Source organism: Bombina bombina, chromosome 6 (genome assembly GCF_027579735.1).
Source record: "Bombina bombina isolate aBomBom1 chromosome 6, aBomBom1.pri, whole genome shotgun sequence".
In the NCBI taxonomy this organism is placed as follows: domain Eukaryota; kingdom Metazoa; phylum Chordata; class Amphibia; order Anura; family Bombinatoridae; genus Bombina; species Bombina bombina.
Window position 1 is genome coordinate 596,225,928 of NC_069504.1, and position 26,560 is coordinate 596,252,487.

A 26,560-nucleotide genomic window follows, 5' to 3' on the forward strand; every position below is an offset into this window, starting at 1 on the left:
TCCCATTTTTTTCTTTCATGATTCAGATAGGGCATACAAATTTAAACAACTTTTCCAATTTACATCTATTACTGTATATAATCTGATTCACTCTCTTAGTATCCTTTGTTGAAAAGCTTATCTAGATAGGCTTGGAGGCTTGGAGCTAGCTGTTTATTGGTGGCTGAACTTGTATGCCCATTTTAATTGGCTTACTAATGCTATTCAGCTAGCTCCCAGGAGTGCATTGCTACTTCTTAAATGAAAGATACCTAGAGAATGAAGCAACATTTATAACAGAAGTAAATTGGAAAGCTGTTTAAAATGTATAATCTAAATAATTAAAGAAACATTTTGGGTTTCATCTCCCTTTGATGATACTAGTTGACAGCACCAATGGTCCCTGTGCAGGAATGTGGTTTTAGTGGTGCAAACCTCAGTCTGCGCCAAAGGTGATTGTAAGTAATTGTTTTAAAATGAGTTGTAGGCATTTATGGGGTTAAACCTAACCACAAACCTTACCTTACATTAAAGTTATCGTATACAAGATTCTTGATGTCATAACACTGCAATACTCTGACCATAAGACTTTCATTTTTTTTTGCATCTGAGCAAGTCATAAACATCTATGACAGAATATAGGTAGGTGATATGGTAATAGTAGGAGGTAATTCCTGGATTTTTAATATGTTTTTTGTGTTGTGAGATTACCTAGTATTATAGCCAATAAGGTTGCCCAGTTAAAAAAAGGGATAGTAGAGCCTGTGCTCTAAACAGTTTGTTCATTACCAGCCTCTGTCAAGATTCTGCACATATTTTACCTGACTTCAAAGGCTTCTTTGAATTTTGCCATGATTGTGAAGAAAAGGTTCATTGTCCACCACAAAAGCATTCTGACTACACAAGGTAGTCAAATCCCAAAGTGACTGTACCCAGAAAAGCATCATGTTATTAGTAATGGACAGTTTGTTTAGAGGTTCTAGCTTTTAAATCACCAGACAGGATGTATAGTACAAAGAAAACAAGAAATTATAATTGTATCAAATAGAGGTACTAACAAGAAAACTGTAGATGGCCAGTTCAGCTTACAGCTACATTTATGTGTATTTATTTGTATTGTTTTCTGTTACATTTTCAATTGTAACAGGGTACTAAAGGTGATCTACTACATAGCTGCATTATATTGCATTCAGGATAGTAAGTGACTGGACCATACTCCTGTATGCTAGATCCTGGTTGTTTCACCAGCTGTATCCTTAGCTGCAGGAGACAGTGAAGTCAAATAGAAACTTCCATGGTTTAGACAGAGTATCTAATTTTAACCCCTTAAAGACATTGATGTACCCTGTATGTCACGTGTCTTGGGTTTCTTGGCCCTGTAATATCACAGGTCTCGCTGAAAGCATTAAGAAGCACTGTTACAGCATGCCTCACTCCATGAAGCATTGGGATATAGCCCAGTCTTGCTATTTAATCCCTTCAACTGAAAATGACAGCCGATGTACTGGGTACAGGGATTTTAAACAACTTTTCAATTTACTTCTATTACCAAATTTGAGTCTTTTACTTGGTATCCTTTTTGAGTTCACCTAGACAGACTCATATAGCTCAGTAGCACACACGTACCTTTAGCTTTCTATGGTGGTAATGTTTGCAACATATCACTGGGGAGACACTAGCCCCCTATATAATAGCTGCCCCACCCATGTGTTACCCAACTGTGACCATCCCTCTTAGTGCAGTTTCCCATAACCAGGACATGTTCTGAATCCACTTGTTCACACCTACTGCACTCTGACCCAGCCAATGACACCCCAGGTCACACCCATCTCACCACAGCCTTCCCACAAAAAACAGTGAGCCTTATGTATGTGCCCCTCCCCTTTATGTGGAGTTTAGAGACACCACTGGCAACAGTGTATTATATTGTTACAAACATTGTTGCAAACACTGCTGTCATGGAGTGCTAAAGACACATGCACTATCCTTAGCTCTAATAAGCCTATCTAGGTGTATTCTTCAATAAAGAATACCAAGAAAATTAAGCAAATTTGATTATAAAAGTAGATTGAAAAACTTTTTTAAAAAATTGCATTCTCTAGATTAATAATCACGCTACTTGTTTACATATAATTGCCTGATATTCTTTTACTTACTGGGTCAGCCGTGTCCATAACTCTTACAAGAACTGGATGTTGGTCTATTAGTTCTTCTGTAGTGTATGTGTCTTCTGAAATACAAAGTAGAAATAGTGAAAAATAATTAAAATATGTGCAATTATATGTCTAAAATTATTTAAAAAAATAAATTAGACTAAAACAATGTTTCGGCTCTACTAAAACCCGTGCAATATATCATATGCTTTATTTTGATCTAATGCATTTTCAACATTTATTTTCAGCCCAGATATTAACTTACAAACGATAAAATTAAATTATGGTCTAGGTTAAGGAAAACATTTCTGTAAATATTAAAACCAGAAAAGGGTATATAGAATACTTTGTGCATTTGCTAGAATATTTTTTTAAATATTCAAACCTTTTTAACAGGGTCAAACTTTGTTAGTGAATGCTACTTAAAAGAAATGAACAATAAATGAAAGTAACAGTAAAGATCAAATTTCAATCATATTATACGTGTTGGCATTTGATTTGGTTGGTTTTATATTGTTTAATTTACAAAAAGAAGTATTTCTTGAAATGGGACCTGAACATACAGTTGTGCAGTTGTTTTCCATGTTGCTAGAGGTTATCTTTTGATGCACGAGATATCATGTATTAGGCACCTAACATAACTATATATATTAATGGCAGGAATACCTACTATCAAAATGCTGGAAAAGATAGGCAAAGCAATGCTCATGGAATTTCGAACATATCATCTTTACAATGAGGCCTCTTGGCAACTTCATAAGTGCCAATAAATCTAGGTCAATGTCTTATTTTTTAAGGATTAGAAAATTCAGCATCCCTTCAGATTCATTCATGACTACATTTAAGAATAGACAACAATTTTTTTCATTATCTGGGAGCCAGTAAAGGATGAGGGAACAGTTGTGGCCTATGTAACTTTCTCCATCCTCCACTTGCTTAGCTTAAAGATATTAACCATAGGCCAATTTTCAGCCCACGTATATGTTTAGCTCTTCTTTAGTGACTTTTGTACCTATCAACCTCACCATAAGAGTCAGTTACTGTATCCACACATTCCAAAAATCTATCCTGAGTCTTTAAAATAAATTCCATAAACCTTTATCCACAACCCAACATTATTTATAAACACTGTTTTTGCACTATTTCCAAACTACTTTGCTCCATGTATATTCCTCAGATACTTTTCTTTAAGTACATCTATTCTGGCCTTTTTTGAAAGCCATGTCTTTGCTTTTCATACAGTTTTTAGATGCATGGACAGATGTTTAATTAGTCCTATTTGGTGACACTAGCCAAGCTATGGAAATTATTGTATGTATGATTTAATTTTGTGTTTATCTTGGCACACCCTAGTAGCACTCACCAATGAAGACATACCAAAGTAATATATATGGGTGAGCAGCACAAGAAAAACACAAAATCAAGTCAATGCTAAAATAGGATGTTTGATTTGGCAGCTAACACTGAGTTCAAATACTCTATTTTACCAAACTTGGCTTTATTGAGGGCTGGGTATTCAATTTATAGTGATTCACAAAAGTGTGAAGAGAATTCCAATCTGCTGCCTTACATAGCCTAAATCCCCTGTGAAATAGATCTCTTCATTACTTCACAAACTGAAATGAGAACAATCCAATCTCTGCAATGTTCCTTTAGTATAACAAGTACTCTTTCATTTTGCCTCCATTTTCTTTGCATTCTTGAGCCACATCTAGGTGTATAAATTTTTTCCATCCTTCACAAAAATTTGGACAACTACCTTATTCAACCATTCAGGAACGGCTGTAGAACTATCTTGTTATCGTGGAAACCTAATAAAGAGACCAACAGGATAACCCATGAAAATCAGCAACTTACTAATTAAGGTGATATCCCATACTGAAATTCTAAAGGGGTGCTTCTCCCAAAGATTCAAAAGGTGAAGTCATTAAGGCTTCAAGTACCAGAGAAAAAAACATTGAGACTTTAAAGATGTTTCCAAGGTCCAAATATGTGCCTCCGCTTGATAGAATTGCTAGACCAGTGCTCTTTGAGACCATCTAACTCCAGTAATGGTTGATACACAAATACTTGGACCTTCAGAACACTGAGCTTCATTAATCCATCATGTAAAATATAGATTATATACTGTACAGTAATATAATTCAAATTTTCATGTGAATGCTTCCATGCAGAGAAGACATTACACACTCAATAATAATCTGAAGTTATAAATACTTCTGAGAGTTTACAAACATGGATACACTACTGGATCAACAACAATCTTTAAATATAATAAACTCTTGCAAGATGAGATATTATACCTGTCAATTTCATGCTCCCATAAGATGGACTGTTGAAATGCCTGCAAGATGGGTTTCAGGCCTCAGCAACAGATCCTGAACAAGCTAAAGGGCAAAGAAATTTCCCCTGAGAGCCATCATACTTATCTACAACAAAGGCTCATTTGCTGTCCAATAGTCTTAAATAAATTGATTCTGTAAATTTGCTCTCCAGCCTTTAGTGCTGGAATTTGTAGTCAAGCCTGCCTGTTAAAGGTCTATCAATGGTCTGCCTGGTTCCAGATTTGACTGTATCCTTAACCAGGAAAATTACAGTTTAATTTCGTATGCAATGTAAATGTGAGCTTCATTTTGTGATGCCAAATTTTCAGAAAGTAAACTTGAATTAGACCCATCCTCCACCTGACTCTCAATATCATATACATTTGAACTGTACTATAAGAGTCATTAGAGACTGTGTAGAGACCTGAAATGCTAGCCTAGCTGAATTATTGTGGCTAATTTGATCCAGTGGAGCAACCAGGTTTAATTATGTCTAGTTTGGCTGGTAATAAAATGTCTTTTTTTTTTTTTTAAATGAACTTCTAGCTATGCCTGACTGGAAAAGATAATAATATGTTAACATATGCAGTCAATGGAAGGAGCCTTAAAATATCATCTATATAGAATATACAGTATATTTAGATACCTTCTTTCCTGAGCATTGCAATAAATATTACAAACTTTTGTAAATGTTCTTGGTAACATGGAATGAGCAAAGTAAACACAAATAAAATGGAAATGGTATGTTCCCATGGCAAATCCAAGAAAATATGGATCTGTAGCATTGTCAGATACACATCTATTTAAAATGGAATATCACCATGAAAGCTTGTGAAAGTATCATGCGGATCAGAGTTAGCAGGAACTCATTCTTAAACATGCTCGGTAAAAGAAGATATAGATGAGGACACAAGAATTGATTATAGAACCTAGTTTTTCATTGCTTAAAGGGACAGTCAACACCAGAATGTTTGTTGTTTAAAAAGATAGATAATCCCTTTATTACCCATTCCCCAGTTTTGAATAACCAACACAGTTATAATAATACACTTTTTAACTCTGTGACTACCTTGAGGCCCATTTATCAAGCTCCGAGTGGAGCTTGAAGGGCCGTGTTTCTTACGAGTCTTCAGACTCGCCAGAAACAGCAGTTATGAAGCAGCGGTCTAAAGACCACTGCCCCATAACCCTGTCCGCCTGCTCTAATGAGGCGGACAGGAATCGAAACAAATCAACCCGATCGAGTACGATCGGGTTGATTGACAGCTCCCTGCTGGTGGACGATTGGCCGCGAGTCAGCAGGGGGCGGCGTTGCACTAGCAGCTCTTGTGAGCTGCTGGTGCAATGCTGAGTACGGAGAGCGTATTGCTCTCCGCATTCAGCTAGACCTTTGATAATTCGGCCCCCTTGTTCTTTTGACAGACTTACATTTTAGCCAATCAGTGCTTACTCCTAGGTAACTTCACGTGCATGAGCTCAATGTTATCTATATGACACACATGAACTAATGCCCTCTAGTGGGGAAAACTGTCAAATGCATTCACATAAGAGGCGGCCTTCAAGGTCTAAGAAATTAGCATATGAGTCGACCTAGATTTAACTTTCAACTAAGAATACCAAGAGAACAAAGCAAAATTGGTGATAAAAGTAAATTTGAAAGTTGTTTAAAATTACATACCCTATTTGAATCATGAAAGTTTATTTTGGACTTGACTGTCCCTTTAAGTGAAACTCTCAAAAGCTTTGGATATGAGAGGCAATATAACTTAATAATGAAGCATTACCTTTCTCTTAGGATTTACAAAGATTTGAGAAACAAAAGATCTGTTGAAAGAGTATTCTTGAATTATATTAGCTAACATCTTTTTCATATCAATTTTCTTAAAACTCCAAAAGTGAAGATACCCAGAATTCTATAAATAACACAAGTGTGTGCTTACTTAAAGGGACAGTCAACACCAGAATTTTTGTTATTTAAAAAGATAGATAATCCCTTTATTACCCATTCCCCAGTTTTGCAAACCAACACTATTATATTAATACACTTTTTACTTCTGTGACTAACTTGTATCTAAGCATCTCCTGACCGCCCCTAATCCCATGACTTTTAGTTATTATCTATTGACTTGCATTTTAGAAAATTAGTGCAGTGTCTGTCACTAGCCACGGGCGTGATCACAATTATTATTATTATTGGTTATTTGTAGTGCGCCAACAGATTCCGCAGCGCTATAAACAAAGGCGGAGTACAAAAAAACAGTTATAGGGATCAAATGGGTAGAGGGCCCTGCCAAGAGTTGCACTGTTGTAGTCAGCTTTTGAGAAGGTAATCAACAAACAGTTGGACTCTTAAGCTTACATGCTAAGGGGGTTCAGGGGATAGCAATGGAGGAGAGGAACTGGTATAAAGAAAGGTTAGCGTAGGTTGTATGCATCCCTGAACAGTAGAGTCTTTAGGGAGCACTTGAAGCTTTTAAAACTAGAAGAGAGTCTTGTGGAGCGAGGCAGAGAGTCCCACAAGATGGGAGCCAGTCTGGAGAAGTCCTGTAAACGGGAGTGTGATGAGGTGACAAGAGAGGAGGAGAGTAGATGGTCGTGAGCAGAGCGAAGGGGACGGGAGGGAGAGTATCTGGAAACAAGTGAAGAGATTGGCAGAGAGGTGCAGCAGATGAAGAGCAATTTGTAAGGAAGATGAGTCTGGCAGAGGCATTCATTAAGGATTGTAAAGGAGCTAGGCGGTAGGTGGGGAGACCAGAGAGGACAGAGTTACAGTAGTCGAGGCAGGAGAGGATGAGAGAGTGGATTAAAATCTTAGTTGTGTCTTGTGTAAGGAAGTGTCTAATTTTAGAGATGTTTTTAAGGTGGAAGTGGCAGGCTTTAGCCAAAGACTGAATGTGAGGAGTCAAAGAAAGATCTGAGTCAAATGTGACCCCGAGACATTGGGCATGCGGGGTAGGGGTAATGATGGAGTTGTCGACAGTTATAGAGAGATTGGGGGTGGAGAGTTTTGAAGAAGGGGGGAAAATAAGGAGCTCAGTTTAGGGGTGACCCTACCAGCAGATTTCAAAAAGAGCTCTCACACTTGATTGATGATGGGAAGGAAGAGGGCTTTTTGGATGATGGCACTTGTGATTTTTTGTATGCCATGAATCCCAAGATCCCTACCTTCAACGTTCTCCCAAAGGTACACAAGACTTTGAAGAATGTTGAGGGTAGACCCATCATTAGTGGGATCGACTCCATGTTGGAGCCACTATCAAAATGGCTAGACTCTATCTTACAACCCCTGGTGGGGGAACTTCTTAGCCATCTTAGAGATACTAAACAACTGCTGAAAGAGATAGAAGTAATCCCTTGGAAGGAGGGCTATGGGTGGCTATCAGTCGATGTTAAATCGTTATATTCGTCCATCCCGCACAGCTCTGGTTTGGAGGCCATATCCTTCTTTCTAAGGAGATCCACTGGGTGAGAAATTTATCAGGTTTATTCTCAGAGTCACTGAGTTCTTACTGACTCATAATTTTTTTGTTTTTGAGCGTGTTTTTTATCTCCAAAGATGTGGCACAGCCATGGGGGCTAAACTTGCTCCCTCTTACGCCAACCTATATATGGGTTGGTGGGAGCTGTGCCACATCTTTGGAGACACAAATAACTATAGGGGCAAAATCGTCTATTATCGTCGATATATAGACGACCTGCTGTTTATATGGGATGGTAGTCAGAATGAAGCTCAAGAGTTTGTAGGGCATCTAAATATCAATGATGCAAGTCTACAATTTACCCATGATTTTGGGCATTCCAAAATAAACTTTTTGGATGTCACCCTCCATGGTGAGGGAACTGATTATATAAGGGTAGAGCTCTACAGAAAACCCATAACCAGGAACACCCTATTGCACGCTCAGAGTAGTCACCCCAAGCAGGTTTTTAAGTCGGTATTGAAAGGACAATTCACTAGGGTAAAAAGAAATTGTACCAAAGCAAGTGAACACTCTAAACATGAGATGGAACTATGTGAAAAATCCCTTGAGAGGGGGTACCCTAAACAGGATATTATTAGGGCCCGGGATGAAGTAAGGGCCATTGAGAGGGCCAACTTACTTAAAGATAAATCCACAGAATGTGATGCGAAGTCTGAACAATTAACGTTTGTAACTCAGTTCAGTAAACAATATTACCAGATATGTAATATTATACGTAGACATATGTCACTTTTGAGGTCAGATGATGACCTTACACAGATTGCATCACACAAATTGAGATTCGCTTTCAAGAGAGGCAAAACTATAGGAAATTATGTGGCACCTACACAATTGAAACTGGATGAGACTAGTGCATCTTCCTGGCTAAGTTGCAAAGGAGTTTACAAATGTAGTTTTACAAACTGCATAGCATGTAGTCATGTCAAATTGGGTAATATATTCAGAAGCGCCTATTCTGGAGAGACATTTGCACACAGAGCGCTCTTTAATTGCAGGTCAACATATGCAGTATATCTCCTTAGTTGTGACTCTTGTGACATTCAATATACAGGACAAACGTCCAGACAAGTAAGGACCAGGATAAGGGAACATATAAATGACATTAAAAGGGGCAAACTAACCACCCCCCTGGTGAACCATTTTAAGGTTAAACACAACAAAGATCCAGGGACATTGTCATGGACGATTGTTGAAGTTGTTGGTACAAACAACAGGGGAGGTGACAGGGACACCTTGCTTCTTAAAAGGGAGGTGTTCTGGATACACAGGCTACACACCAGAATGCCCAACGGGCTCAACTCTGAATATGACCTTATCAACTTCTGGTGTTAGCCTGTGTATCTGTATGTACGACACATTACTTCATAATGGACAGTGTATAGATAGTGATAGTGGGTTGCCTATACCATATCACTATACACGATATATAAAAATTCCCTTACACACAGTCCCCAATCAAGTTCATTATATAAAGGGTATTATTATTAGTTATTATTATTATTTTTTAGTTTTTTCCCTTTATTTGATATTTATCTAACCTATCTAACTAGGTACCCCAATTCTCCACAATCCTAATACATGACTGACACGGAATGATTATCAATATATATAGCTATCCATCATTGTAATAGTACAATTGTACACAATGCTGTTTAAAGTAAGCAGAGGTATACGACTCTTATTAACTTTGTTTCTTTGTTTCTATCTCTCTGTATAGAGGTTCACAGTAAGATATGTATGGAGCTTAGTTTAATTCAGCTCTATTTGATATGGTTGAAATTACCAAGTTGTCTTTACATGTATTGTATGTAGTGGATAATGAGGAGTTAACTTCCAAACAGGGCGGTATATGTATACATTTTGACCCATAGGTGGAGGTGTGCATCAACCACGTAATATTGTTTTTTAACCTATCACAGGTGAACTGTTCTTTTAAAAGGAAGGCCTGGCTTTTACCCTATAGCTACGATTACGGCTTTTGCCGAAACATGTCAGCGTTAGGGTACGTGGGTGACCACTACTCCACCTAGCCCTGAGGTTTACGCTTTTCCCATGCACTCTGGTTGTGATTTTATACACCTTGAATAAAGGACATTTGCATTTTGAAAACCATCCGGTGCCTCATTTTTGCCTTTTCATTGATGACTTTATTAGGGAACCTAGTGATGACGTGTAGATTGAGAAGAGAAGGGGACTGAGGACAGAGCCTTACGGTACTCCGACAGAAAGTGGTGACGGAGCAGAGGAGGCCCCAGAGAAGGCTACACTAAAGGTACGGTTTGACAGGTAGGAAGAGAGCCACGAGAGGGCTGTGTCACATATGCCGAAGGATTGGAGGGTTTGGAGCAAGAGAGGGTGGTCAACAGTGTCAAAGGCTGCAGACAGATCAAGGAGAATAAGCAGAGAGAAGTGGCCTTTTGATTTTGCTGTAAGTAGGTCGTTGGTAACCTTAGCAATTGCTGTTTCTGTGGAGTGATGGGGATGAAATCCAGATTGCAATGATTCAAGGAGGGAGTTTATTGTAAGGAAATGGGATAGGCATGCATAAGCTAGTTTTTCGAGAAGCTTTGATGCAAGAGGGAGGAGGGAACTAGGACGGTAGTTGGATGGGGAGGTAGGATCAAGGGAAGGTTTTTTGAGGATAGGTGTAACCAGTGCATGTTTCATCGATGAGGGAAATATACCGGTGCTGAACGAGAGGTTGAAAGTGTGTGTGAGTATAGGGGTAAGGGTGGCAGAGAGGGAGGGGAGTAGCTGTGAGGGGATAGGGTCAAGGGGACAGGTAGTGAGGTGAGAGCGCAGAAACCTCTTCCTCAGTAACAGGGGAGAATGAGCTTAGTTTAAGGTTATGTGGGTTGTGGTTGATTGAGAGCATTTGAGGGGGTGAGAGAATGGAATTATGTTGAGAGCTGATTTCATTTCTGATGGAGTTGATTTTGTTATTGAAGTGGTTGGCAAAGTCTTGAGCTGACAGAGAAGTTGTATTAGGAGGTGGGGGAGGGCGGAGAAGAGTATTGAAAGTGGAGAACAAGCATTTTGGGTTTGAAGAAAGATTAGAGATAAGAGTAGAGAAGTAGTGTTGCTTATGGAAATTAAGGGCAGAGTAGTAGGAGTTCAAGATAAATTGGTAAGGTTGAAAATCAGCTGAACTCCTAGACAATGCTATCTATATGGCCTACATGAGCTTGCTCTCCCCTGCTGTGAAAAGTAAATAAAATAGAGGCGGCCTTCAAGGGCTTATAAATTATCATATGTGCTTTCCTAGGTTTGCTTTCAACTAGAATACCAAGAGAACAAAGCAAAATTGTTGTTAAAAGTAAATTGGAAAGTTGTTTAAAATTACATGCCCTATTTGAAAAATGAAAGGTTTTTTTGGACTTGACTGTCCCTTTAAGAGTTTTGGGCATGTCCCTTCTTTTAAGTGAAGGTTGCAGATTTCCCCTGCCAATGCCTAGTATGAGTCTAGTATATCTCATTTTAGGAGTGAAATGTGACTCTGGATACAGAATATCTTGAGGAATATGATTATGATTCTGCAGTTCTGAGACACAAACTTTGCTGACTATTGGAACAACATATGCGTCCCAATTTTGCAGAGTGCTTTTCTGGCAATGCTGCTCAATACTGCCCTGCCACATTGTGTTCATCAAGACTGTTGTATATGCAGGAAGAGAAAAGACATGTGTGTGACTGTAGGCCTTTAAAGAGATCTTTCTGTAAGTAGGCTGATCAACACTCTGAAATGAGCCAAGATATAACATTATATCAAAATTGGAATTTATATTTTCAACTCTAAGAAAATGTGTTTTTATTACTGCCATGAAATTATGCCAAATGTGTTAATCACATATGTTTCATTATCTGATTTTGTTAGGATGACAAGCACATAGAGTAAACACAAGTAAGTCATTCAAATGATGAACACAGCATTTGTAGAGAGCCTGAGCCTTTAGTTTAGAACAAGGATGTTTTTTAATTTGTATTTATTTATTATTGGTGAGAGATTAAATAACAAGCATTCTATACAATAAACACACAATGTAGCAGTAGAACAAATGTCAAAATGGAAAGCAACAAGAAAAAGATTTCACGCAGCACTGATTTGTAACAATTTATACATTATTACTCAATTCATTATTGTATCCTTCTACATCTCTTATTTTTATACTGTATTTCCAAAAAGAAAGAGGGGGAAAAAATAAAGAAAACAAAGCCATATCTCATAAACTATGCGCTAGAAATGAATCCCTCTCTCCAGCTAGTTGAGAAGTGGCCTTTTTTCAGTTCTGTTTGGAAAAATTTAGATTTATAAAAGGGGTAAATGATCTGTGTTTGTATGTTCATGGAGAAGTATCTAATGAAATCTCCACATTTAAGAAATAAATAAAAAAACTTGCCTTTCTGAGACAATTGTTGGGTCAAATTGTTCCAGAATAAATTGATCAAATATACTTTCCCAAAAAAATGTAAAGCTAGGACTATTTTTAGACTTCCAAGATTTCAAGATGAGATATCTGCCTAAAGGATGGCAGTTTTAAATATGAGATTTAACAAGTTTAACTTTCTTTTTGCCAAATTTATTTAAAGGCAATAAATTATCCTAGTCGAAAATGTCTGAACCTTTGGACTGTTAGGTGTTTTATAAGCTTCAGTAAGTAAGCGTATATGTGATTCTCTCCATGTCATTAGAGAAGAGGTCTTCCATTGAGAAGACGGTTGTTTTAATTCCAGTCATCAGGCCTCCCTAACAGGCCAGACTTTCAGGTGAATTAATCATCTGATCAGTAACCTGCTCTTACCCAAGGTAATCCTAAAAATCTGGACTTTTAGGGAGGCCTGAGTACTGGAATTAAAAAACACTGGTTTAGAAAATAGAAAGTCACACAGACTGTGACTGTGCAGGACTAATGTTAGTTATAGATAGGGTTGCACCGATACCATTTTTTTTATGCCCTAGTACAAGTACCGATACTTGTTTTCAAATACTCACTGATACCAATTACCAATACTTTTTTTTTAATGTCACGTGACAGTTTACCAAGCACAATACAGACTAATTATTTAAGATTCCTTCTTTATAATTATAAAGGACTGTAATTCAAAAGACATTATGAAATAATACAACAGTTTTATTTGTCAAAAGTTTACTGAACATGTTTATAAATAAAAAATATTACAATAAAATATTACATTTAAAGGGGTGATGCAATTGGGTTGTAGGGCTTTTATATAACATCAATCTGACATTTGTATGGAGATTCGACTCTAAGTTGAACAGTCTTTCACTTTCCACACTACTGCATGGGGCAGAAAGATATTTTTGGGCCATTTTAGCCAGAGCTGGAAATCTGTTTATTAACTGCCCAGTACTTCAGGGGTTTGTCTGAACGAGGTACAGTGATCTCTCCTACAATAATACAAATAACAGCAATTTGTATTTGCAGAACAGTAGTAAACAATTTTTAGTTTAGTCTCCACTCCATTTTAAAATGAAATGGGAACATGCAGTTTGAAAAAACGCCACAAGGTAGCATATGGGTATGAAGTGGAGGTATCGGTATAAGTATCGGTGCATTTGCATGAGTACAAGTACTCGTGCAAATACTTGGTATCGGTTCCGATACCGATACTAGTATCGGTATCGGTGCAACCCTAGTTATAGAGGTCTAGCTTGCGGGGATTTACTTTATGGTCGAACAGAGTCAGAGTCCAGCCAGTGAGAGTGACTGGGCCAATGTGAGAGTTGTGAGACATACAGGGGGAGAATGAATAGGACTCAGACTGTAGAAGAGTCTGTACTAGTGTAAAAGGTAAGTGGAAAGGTATCACACGTCTTTTTGCCCTATATGAGCTCCTCAAGGCTAACTAGCAGCCTCTTTAGGCTAATAAGATAGAAGCTGTTTTTGCATGGGCGTGAGCTGAATACACCTTCATACTTTTAGCATTGCAGAATGTTTTTTCTAAGGTAATAAATGGTTTCCTGAAAGCCTTCAAAGCACATCACAGAGGTTCATTTTATTTTTTTCAATCCCAGAGGAATGGCATAGTGTGAATATGAAAATGGGCAGCACACATGCACACACAATCACCCATAGGCAGTCCCATTGGTACACACACAAGCCCCCATAGACAGCCACATGCACATACATACAAGCACAATAAATAACCAGTCATTACTAGTGTCTGGTTATTGCTACTGAGAACTTTTGTTAGCAATTAGCATTTAAAAAATTAACCAGAGGTCAGACCTCTGGTTAATGTTTCAAATGTGCCCTAATTGCCCCCAAAAGACAGTGTCTAGTGCTTTTTTTTAAATAAAAAATAGCTGCGTTTTTTTTATTAAAAATAAATAAATAACTGCACTAGGCAGTTTTTGGGGGCTAAAGTTGGCGGCTAGTGGGTGTTAAAAAACAGCACTGAAAAGTGCCTTTCCATTGTGATCTATGGGAACTGTGTGTTCCCTGTAAATATATGTATATGTTTATATACATATATATTATATGCTTATACACGTATATATTTATTTGTTAATATGTGTATGTACACATATTAACACATATATACATATGTACACTCACCGGCCACATTATTAGGTTCACCTATTTAATTGCTTGGTAACACAAATTGCTAATCAGCCAATCACATGGCAGCAACTCAGTGCATTTAGGCATCTAGGCGTGGTGAAGACGACTTGCTGAAGTTCAAACCTAGCTTCAGAATGGGGAAGATAGGGAATTTAAGTGCCTTTAAATGTGGCATGGTTGTTGGTGCCAGACGGGCTGGTCTAAGTATTTAAAAAAACGCTGATCTACTGGGATTTTCATCCACAACCATTTCTAGGGTCCAAAAAAGAGAAATATCCAGTGAGCCGCAGTTGTGTGGACAATAATGCCTTGTTGATGTCAGAGGTCAGAGGAGAATGGGCAGACTGGTTTGAAATTATAGAAGGGCAACAGTAACTCAAATAACCACTCATTGCAACCAAGGTATGCAGAATACCATCTCTGAACGCACAGTATGTCGAACCTTTAAGCAGATGGGCTACAGCAGCAGAAGACCACACTGGGTGCCACTCCTGTCAGCTAAGAACAGGAAACTGAGGCTATAATTCGCACAGGCTCACCAAAATTGGACAATAGAAGATTGGAAAAACGTTGCCTGGTCTGATGAGTCTCGATTTCAGCTGCGTCATTCAGATGGTAGGGTCAGAATTTGGCATAAACAACATGAAAGCATGGATCCATCCTGCCTTGTTTAGGCTGGTGGTGGTGGTGTATTGGTGGGGGGGATATTTTCTTGAAAGACTTTGGGCCCCTTAGTACCAATTGAGCATTGTTTAAATGCCACGTCCTACGTGAGTATTGTTGCTAACCATGGAGCCTATGGAAGCACGTTCTCGTAATTTGCGTAACTCATAATACCAGTCAGAGGCGTAACTAGAAACCACAGGGCCCAGGTGCAAGAATCAAAGAAGGCCGCCCCCCCCAAAAAAGGTGAATTTGATATATATATATATATATATATATATATATTTTTTTTTTTTTACATTTAACACAGAAAAAGATAATGTGAATCAGATTACATGTCTGCAAAAGGAGGTACCCTGTGCCCACAGTCTGTGAGATGGTCGGACCCCCTATTACTGTATATAGTGACACTGTTTAACCCACCAGTACTGTATATAGTGAGTTAGTGATGCAGTCTGTAATCTGCCAGTGAGATGGCTGGCCTGACCCTACCCGCCCCACAGTAGTCTGTAGCATGGTCCAGCCCCCCATACTGTATATAGTGGTACTGTATAGTGACACTGTTTACCCCCCGCCCCCCTTGCTGTAGTAACAAGGTCTGTAATTTGCTGGTTCCACAAACATACACACACACACACACACACACACATACATGCATAAATACACACACAGTCACATACATACACACACACACATGCATACATACACACACAGTCACATACATACACACACACATGCATAAATACACACACAGTCACATACATACACACACACACATACATACACATACAGTCACATACATACACACACACATGCATACATACACACACAGTCACATACATACACACACACACATGCATACATACACACACAGTCACATACATACACACACACACATGCATACATACACACACAGTCACATACATACACACACACACATGCATAAATACACACACAGTCACATACATACATACACACACACTCACACACACATAAACACCAATGGGTAAAACAGAAACACTAACCCCTGTAGTCAGAGACACTAGTGAGGCATCATGTCACACTCACATGATATCAGTGCAGGCAGTGGCAGGTCAATATTTTTATTGATTTTTTTTTTTTTTTTAAATTTAAGCTGGGCCCCCACCCTCAGTTGCGTCCTCTGCACCCCCTGTAGTTCCACCCCTGATACCAGTGCTCATTTGCATGCACTGGTATTACAAAGGGGAGCGGAAATATCGCTTTAGTGAAAGCAATATTTTGCACTCCACATATAATCTGGCCCTATATCAGTTAGACATATACTGCTTTTATGTATTGATATATTTCATACCCAAAAGAATGAGCGGTGTATTTAATTATAATGCATTTATACAAAAAAAATAAAAACTGATTATATTTAGCTCTTTTAAGAAACAAAATCTCACTACTAAATTTACATTGACTGCAAGTCAGAACACACGCAGTAAATTATGACATCACGTCCATAGAGATGTGTTAAAATACAACCTAACAGAGGGATTTTTTTTCTATGAAAAAGACAGAACAAAGAAAGGCAAGGGATTACAAAATGACATGACAGGGGGAAAAACAACATAAGGGCGCAGCAATAAAATAGGGTAGATATGTAAGGGGTAGAATATAACGGTACAATCGGATGACAAAACAATTAATGGAAAGATCAAGGCATAGAAAAGTCAAAGAGAAAGAGAGAGTTAAAGGGACATTCTTGTCAAAATTGAAATGCACATAGGTGAATTACATCTTTAATTAGAAACATATTTGCAATATACATGCATTGACAAAATGCTTTAAGTAAAGTTTATCACTGTTTTAGTGTTAACATTTTTCTCTGCACCATGTGAAGCATAGATAGATATTGTTAGTGCACCAGCATTTTAAATACTGAAGCTGCTTAGAGCACAAGTGGGGCTTATATCAAGTCAGCAATTGAGTCATTACCAGATGGTACAAGCACTTTAAAGGGACATTAAACCCAAAAAAAAATTCACGATTCAGATAGAGAATACAATTTTAATTTCTAATTTACTTCTATTATCTAATTTGCTTTTTTCTTCAGATATCCTTTGTTGAAGAAATGGCAATGCACATGGGTGAGCCAATCGCACAAGGCATCTATGTGCAGCCACCAATCAGCAGCTACTGAGCCTATCTATATATGTTTTCAGCAAAGGATATCAAGAGAATGAAGCAAATTAGATAATAAAAGAAAATTAGAAAGTAGTTTAAAATTGCATGCTCTTGCTAAATCACGAAAAAAAATTGGGTTTCATGTCCTTTTAAGCTATCTGAGCAAGTGCTGTGTTTAAAATGCTGGTGCACGGTGCATACTTAAATACACTTTTGAAACAGCTAAAGCTTTTATTACAAGCATTTTTGCTTAAACATGTACATTATAAAATGCTTCAAAACTTTAATGCATACATGTGGATTTCAATTTTGGCTGGAATGTCACTTTAATGAGAATAAATGGGAAATATAAGGTGATCCAGAGGTGGATAAGCACTGTATAGTGAAATTTATGTAAATCTTGAAAATAAAATATATTCATTTTTAATTAGCAAAACTCTAAAATACATTTATTTGCGGTTGTTATCTGATAAGCCCAATAATGGACAGCTATGTGGCAGAGTTAGCCTTGAGAAGTCAGCAGGGTACATTTCAAGTTCTTAGAATTAGAAATTGCTCACAATAAATAGATAGATAGATAGATGATAGATAGATAGATAGATTATAAATAGACAGACAAGACAGACAGACAGACAGATCTGGCAAAAGGACAGTTAAAGGGACAGTCAAGTCCCAAAAAAACTTTCATGATTTACATAGGGCATGTAATTTTAAACAACTTTCCAATTTACTTTTATCACCAATTTTGCTTTGTTCTCTTGGTATTCTTAGTTGAAAGCTAAACCTAGGAGGTTCATATGCTAATGTCTTAGATCTTGAAGGCCGCCTCTAATCTAAATGCATTTTGATAGTTTTTTACCACTAGAGGGCATTAGTTCACGTGCTACATATAGATAACATTGAGCTCATGCACGTGAAGTTACCATCGAGTCAACTCTGATTGGCTAAAATGCAAGTCTGTCAAAAGAACTGAAATAAGGGGGCAGTCTGCTGAGGCTTAGATACAAGGTAATTACAGAGGTAAAACGTGTAATTATTACTGTGTTGGTTATGCAAAACTGGGGAATTGGTAATTAAGGGATTATCTATCTTTTAAAACAACAAAAATTCTGGTGTTGACTGCCCCTTTATTCTATATAACTGATAATGAATGTTTTGGATGTAATTCAAACGCCACAACGGAAAATGAATTCGATTTCCTTGGAGAAGTGCTTTCAACAAAACTAAGAGGGAAAACATTTACTTCACAGCCTGTCTGGGCACTTTAAGCTTTTAGCAAGTCTCGGAATAAGATTCATATCTCTTTAATCTCTGCCATTAATCAGGTCTGATTCCTGACTGAGTCCTGGGCCTTGTCATGTTAATTAGACAATTATTCCCATAAGACAGAGTCCAGATTTCTCTCCACTTGTCCGCAAACACTCTAATATATTTGGCATTTCTCTCTGCTTCCAAATATAACTCATTTTCCGTTTCACTCAGAATCTACGAGACAGTGATGCTGCAAGGATTCCAGGGTACATATTGAAATAAGAGCCTGAAATAAAGGGACTGGTATTTATAAACAGGAGTTGTTATTCTGTAAAGCCCTAATGTGCATTTTACATTATACCGTTTGATAAACAGGCTGCATAGCATATCAGAGAACTAAGTTATATTACATTGATTTAACATCAATTCATTAACAGTTATTCTTTTTAGGGAAACTTATGTTTAAAGGAGCATTAAATTCAATGATTTATATATTCATACTTTATATTAACAATTAAGTACTGTGTTGCAAAATAGCTGGGTACAAAATGTTTTTAAAACATTTAAAACTGCATTTTTGTTAAAGTTTTGAAGTCTAAGGATGTACCTTTTGAAGCATTCTGAGTATGATTTTTCTCCTATGCTGTGACTAGATAGGCACAAATATAAATGAGCTACTGCACTGATAAAGTATGGTTTAATAAACACATATACCTAGATTACGAGTGGTGCGCTAACTGTAGTGCGCACCACTCGTAATCTAGGCAATAGTAATATAGGTTGAAAAAAAGTCCATTAAGTACAACTTTTTACAAATTACTGTTAGTACTGTTGATCCAAAACAAATAAATAAAAATATTGAAGCCATTTCACATGTACCTCTTAAGGAAATAAAAATCCTTCTTGACCCCAAACTAGAAATCAGATTGCTCCTTGACTCAATAAGCTGCTATGTTTTGTATACTATTATATATTCCTGTATATCCTTTTTTGCCAGCAAAAAACAAATCCAGTCCTTTTCTTAAAAACATCTACTGAGTTTGCTAAAATAACCTTAGACAGACAATTCCATATGCTTATTGTCCCTGCTGCAAATAACCCCCTACTCTATGTAGAATGTTCCAAAGTAAGAATTTTGAAGTCTACAGGATACACTCCAGGGGCAAGATTACATATGCGGCCTTACCCGCAAAAGCCGGCGACGCCGGTTTTTACGCGGTATTGGTATCACATATACAGTGCTGCATATAAATGCGGCCTGTATATTTCACCCGTCGCCCACAATTTTACTCCCATGAGCTAACATAGGACCGAGTTGCAAATCGGTATCGCAAAAAAGACTTACGCGCCAAAAATGGAGAGGTTTCCCCTCGCCACACATAGGCAGTCGCAGCAAGACTTGCGCTGAAAATGTGAGCACCGTAACTCCCATAACTGCCTGAAAACATTAACTAACACCTAACGAATGCGCAATATCTATCTACCTGTCAACCGCCAACCCCCACCGCAATAACTAATAAAATATATTAACCCTAATCCGCCTTTAACTCATATCACAATAAACCTAATACATGTATTAACCCCTAATCTTCCATTAACCCACATCGCAATAAACCTAATAAATGCATTAACCCCTAATCTGCTATTGCCCACATCACAATAAACCTAATAAATGTATTAACCCCTAATCCGCCATTAACCTACATCGCAATAAACCTAATAAAACTATTAACCCCTAATCCGCCATTAACCCACAATGCAATAAACCTAATAAAACTATTAATCCCTAATCCGCCAAACCCACACAACGCAATAATCCTAATAAATCTATTAACCCCTAATCCGCCAATCCCCCACAATGCAAATAACTAATTAAATTACTAAGACCCCTAACCTAACACCCCCTAAATTAACGTATAAGCAAGAAAGGGTTATAGTCAGTTCTAAAACCTCTATCCCTATAGCTCCCTCAAAAAATAGTGATTCTCCCAATACCACTATAAAGAAAGATTAACAACAGAAATAGGTAGGGGAGCGCTTACAGCAAGGGTAGATGAACGCTCTAAAATGTGTCTTTATAATAAAGCAACATAAAACATTAAATCCTATTTCAAAACTATAAACATAAATAAAGTTGTGGCCACAACATAAAATATATATATATAAAAAAAAAAGTTCCTTGATGAAAAGTCCTTTCAAGTATATGAACTTTGTTAGTGCAAGATTGCATGAACAGCTGACACTTTCAATTGTCTCTATATTGAGTGTTAAGAGCTTTGGTTCCAGCCGGGCTTACCCAGGGAATCTTACCGGACCTTCTGGGTGTATAAAGAAATTTGGGTGAGTGGTGATCACTCCAACTGTCAAGCGACCTTGCACTGAGCTACCTGGAGTAAAGTTTTCTCCTCCGTGTGGTCTCGGCATCTTCCAGTCACTGCGGTAATTCCGGGTCTGTGTACTCCCACACGTGTTCCTCTATCACATGTTTTTTTTTTGCATCAATCTCAAGGTCCGTAATTCGATTCCTTTCCTCTGGATGCTCTAAGCGGCTGTTAGTATAGAAGCGGCTATAGATACTCAAAAAGTGGATCCTCTAAACAACAATTTGTGAACGTTCACATACGGTTTACCCACCGTAGTTCCAGATCAATTAGTACTATTGAAAAATTTTAATTTTTCGAAATAGGATTTAATGTTTTATGTTGCTTTATTATAAAGACACATTTTAGAGCCTTCATCTACCCTTGCTGTAAGCGCTCCCCTACCCATTTCTTTTGTTAACCCCCTAAATTAACCCCAATTCCCTAAATTAAAAAAAGCTAAGTTACAATTAAAATAAAAAAGCTAACATTACTTAAAAATAAAAAAAAACTAAGATTAAATTAATCTAAGATTACAAAAAAAGTCTAACATTACATAAAATAATAAACCAAATGATCAAAAATAAAAAAATGAAACCTCAAAAATTTGTAAATATAAATTTAAAACACACCAATTTAATAAAGAAAAAAACAATATACTCCATTCTATACTCTGTTAATATTCATCTATGCAACCGTTCATCATCATTTCTGCTACCTTTTCAAGGGATACCCATTTTTTTGCATAGAGACATTGCTTCCACGCTATTATTCACTGCATAAGTCATTCCTGCCTTATTAACTATAAGTTTAGCTGGATATAACAGTCTAACACTGCATTCAGCTTTCAAAAATTTATCAAAAAAAGGCGTCATCTCTCTTCTTTTGGCCCTAGTTTCTGAAGAAAAATCTTGAAAGATCCAAACTCTATGAGAGTTAATATTAAGGGAATTAAGTTTCCTATAGTGGGTCAGAAATAATACCTTATCTTGATAATTAACGAACTTAAAGATAATGGGCCTTGGTTTAAGTGTAGTATTGTTTTCTCTGAGTACCCCTATTCTGTGCGATCTCTCAATCAGAAATGGTGTAGGGGGAGGGGGAATCAGGAGCGCCTGAGGCAGAGTGACAGAAACAAAATGTAATAAGTCTTGGTATTCAACCGATTCAGGCAGGCCAATCACTCTCAAGTTGTTCCGCCTTGACCTGTCTTCGAGGTCCTCTACTCGAGCTTGTAATTGAGCAATGGCCTTGTCCTGAATGGTTGATACAGAACCAATAGAATTCACTCTGTCCTCTAAATCAGACACTCTTGTCTCGACCTCCTCCATTCTGGCTGTAAATTGCCTAATCTCAGTCGAGAGATTAGAAATCTCTGATTTTATTTCTTGTTTAACTGCATCTAGATGTGGAGCCATCATTTTCGCCACTTCCGCGGCAAATTCTGAGATTTTTTTTTTTTCCTCTCTCTCTTCCTCCCCTTCGTCCTCTCTTCTCTCCAGCCACCCTCTCTCTCGTACCCATCTCCGCTGCAAATTTGTTTAGTATGTTATTTTCAGGAGTATAATGTATTTTATTTTTAATATTATATACTATGGCAGTACCATTTAAGTTAACCTCCTGGAATGTTGGAGGTATAACCTCCCCAATTAAAAGAAAAGCAATAATCAAACAGATGGCTAAAACCAGAACGGATATTGCTTTCTTACAGGAGTTACACTTAAAGGCTACTGAAATTCCGAAACTTCAGACCAACTGGGTAGGGGAAGTGATTGCTGTCCCTTTTAATGCTCGCAAAAGGGGAGTGGCAATTTTATTGAACAAAAGACTTGACTATAAGATAGAATCTTCCATTATAGATCCAGAAGGGCGGTTTGTAATTTTAGAACTAACACATAATAAGACCCGATATGTATTATGCAACGTATATGGACCTAATAACATTGATAAAGTGTTCTGGGATAAATTAGTTATACATCTTCACAAATTCACAGGCCAGAACCTTATTATAGCAGGGGACTTTAATTTAATAGCAGATCCTTCTCTTGATAGGGTTAAAGGAGTAAGTAATCCTACCCCTGATAGAAAGACCCGCATTTTGCAGAGATTATGTTCACAATTGGGACTGATAGATATCTGGCGGTTACAGAATCCGGATTTGAGATCCTATACGTGCATGTCAAAGGGCCAGCAGGCACTCTCTAGAATTGATTTTTTTCTGATCGCTGAACCCCTGACTGGCCTAGATTGGGAAGCGGAGATAGGGGATATAGTGATATCAGATCACGCCATAATCTCATTAACATGTAACTCTCCACGGCCAGATAGAGCAATGAATCAATCTATATTTTTTCCAAAATATCTAATGAACAACCTTAAATTTAATAATTGGTTGATCGAGCAATGGCGAGAATATGTGAGTTATAATCGAGACTATGAAAGCAAACCTGAAGTGTTTTGGGAAGCAGTCAAAGCTGTGTTAAGAGGCAAAGTAAAGGCGTATCTATGTAAAATGAAAAGGAAATCTAGGCAACAAGAAATTCAACTGTCCCATCATGTTAAGAATACATATAGCACATATCTTGCGGATCGCTCAACCCTTCACTGGCAGAAATATATTTCCGCTAAATCCACTCGAGATGTTTTTATCAAACAGAAAACTAGAGCAGAAATACAAAGGCAAAAGGCCCTCTATTGTGGTTATGCGGGTAGATCCGCTAAATTTGTGGCGAGATTGACCAAATTTAACAACAGAAACAAGATAAATGCCATCAGAAAGGGAACCGAGAGATTCACTTGTAGTAAAGATATTTCCAGAGTTTTTTATGAATTTTTTTCGGAACTATATGAGGCAGAAGAGCAAGATATAATAACTGAGACATTTTGGGGCAAATTTAAGGTTCCTAAAATCCCCTCTGAGAGCTTAGCAGAAATTAATGCTCCAATTACTATAGAGGATATTTTGGAAGCAATCGCAGCCGCTAATAATAATATGGCAGCAGGTCCTGATTGTTTGCCCTCTGAATTTTACAAAATTTTGCAACTACATATCGCTCCATCTTTAGTTAAGTTATTTAATTATTATTTTATCGAACATAATAAGTGCTCCCCCTGTTTTGCAGCAGCGGTAATTTCTCTAATTCCAAAAAAAAAACAAAGATCTTGAGTCGCCTGGTTCATACAGGCCTATATCAGTTTTGAATGGCGACTATAAATTGTTAACATTGATTCTCGCAAAACGATTAAAACCGCATCTCGGCTTAATAATTCATGAAAATCAAGCGGGGTTCATGGCTGGGAGAAACCCCTCCAGGAACACTCGTAAGATTATGACATTAATTGATTATTTCTGGTATAAGTTCAGCACAACTAGGCATAACACGATGACAGAGCTAGCACTTTTAACCATTGACGCGGAGAAGGCGTTTGATCGCGTCTCCTGGAAGCACTTATTTTTTTCCTTAGAGCAGTTTGGACTGAAGGGACATGTGCAGGAAGTGATTCGTATTATATACTCTACCCCGATCTCCTCATTGCTTATCAACGGAGATTTATCACAACCAGTGGAATTACACAGGGGCACACGTCAGGGATGCCCCCTATCTCCGTTATTATTTAACATCTCATTGGAACCACTAGCAATTCTCCTGCGGCAACAACTAGACGGGATTCAAATTGGGGCACGGAAACTGGTTCTGCTGATGTACGCAGACGATATACTGCTCTGTTTAAGCAATATCAATAAGAATCTTCCGATATTTTTGGATACAGTCAATATCTTTGGTAAGATTTCAGGGTTTAAAATTAATGTATCCAAGTCTGAACTACTCTGGTTAAATAAAAAAGTTTGAACGATAAAACATCCTTTTAGAGAAACCGCACAGATAACTTATTTAGGGATTATATTAAATCCGAACCCACAAGAATGGTATAATCTGAATTATAATAAATGTTTTTTAGAATGCAAGAAAAAGATGGAAGACTGGATAAACCTCCCTATTTCTTTATCCGCTAGAGTCACGCTCATAAAAACTATTTTGTTCCCCAAAATATTTTACCTCATGCAGAATATTCCACTACATATTCACAAAAAAGACATAGTAAAATTTAATAAGGCATGTTCTAGATTTTTATGGCAAGGCTCTAAAGCACGAATTTCTGTAGTGCGATTGATGAACAATCTAGAAGCTGCTGGGTTGGCACTACCTAATATATCTCTTTACAGTTTAGCAGCACGGGTTAAAGTGGCAGTGGACTGGTTGACAAGACAAGATCAAGTATCCCCAATAGAATGGGAAACTGCATTAATAGCTCCTTATCGTTTAGACGCTATCCTACACTGCCCCATTACAGCTTTACCAACACAGATTTTTATGTTAGAAACTTTTAAAAATATCATTATAGCCTGGCAAAAGTTTTGTGTGAGTCTGGATATATCGCCTCATGTGTCTAAATACTTATCCATCACCGGGAATCCTATTTTTATGCCAGGAATTACAGATGAGGTTTTCAGATCTTGGTCCAGTAAAGGGTTAGTCTATGTAGCGCAAATGATGAATACAGATTTAGAACCTTTAACGTTTGGGGAAATTAGCAACCAATTTGGATTATCAAACTAAGAGTTTTATGCCTATTTACAGACAAGGCATCTTATATATGAACTTAAAAAAAATTACGGGATAGAATGGTCACTGTCCGAGATTCAAAGTAGAATTAACAACTTTCAAGGGGGGATCTATTCTATTGCCCCGTTTTATGCCCTTCTTACTTATGAATCAGACGTAGCTCAAATAGAATATATTGTGACAATATGGAAAAAAGTATTCCCACAAATAGATAAGGAAGCGATAGAGAATGCCTTCAAGGTGATACAGAAAAGTTGGGTACAAACCACATGGAAAGAATCACAGATTAAAGTGGCCTTAATGGTATATTTAACCCCGATAAAATTAACCAAATGGTATAAGACAATGATTAGATGTCCTAGATGCAGCTCAGCTGAAGCGGATATGTTACATTGTTTCTGGGCATGCCCTAAAATAGCCCAATTTTGGGCCAAGGTAATATACTGGATGAAAATAACCCTTAAAATAGAACATGTGATACTACCTATAGAAATATTTTTTCTAATGAAACCACAAACCGCGGTTAGGAATCATAAAATGATTAATATAATTATATTACTTGGACGTAATTTAATTTTAAGAGCATGGAAGGCTAAATCAGCACCAAATTTAAAAGAACAAAAGAACTGAAGAATGCACTGACCGCTCACTATATATTTGAGCAGCATAGTTTACAGAACCCAACAGATACCCAGTTAGCCAGTTCTTTTAAATATTGGAAAAATTTTATTATCTCCTTTCCAGAGGAAACACAGAAGGCCTTAGTCAGGCCATTTAAAAACTCGGCTTATGTTCAACTTCAAGTTTTAGCGGGACATCTTCCAGGTATTTGGATAAATGATAATGAGGACAGAGATTAGACCGACCCAGAGGAGCCTGTGGGATTGGCAGTATATCTATGTTCCGGGTGAACGACAGGGTGGATGGGGGAGGGGGGGGGGGGAGAGGAGAGAGAACATTCCTTTTTTTTTTTTTTTCTCTTTTCTTT

The 26,560-nt window shown here is 37.5% G+C and overlaps 1 protein-coding gene across 1 annotated transcript in view; it reads right to left on the reverse strand.

Annotated features, from left to right (window-relative positions):
- The window catches only part of RASL12 (RAS like family 12), a 78,559-nt gene that overhangs the window by 9,633 nt on the left and 42,366 nt on the right, over positions 1 to 26,560 (reverse strand). Inside the window, exon 4 of the mRNA XM_053717584.1 lies at positions 2,136 to 2,209. Coding sequence (XP_053573559.1) covers positions 2,136 to 2,209 — 74 coding nt within the window. The remainder of the gene's footprint in view (positions 1 to 2,135; positions 2,210 to 26,560) is intronic.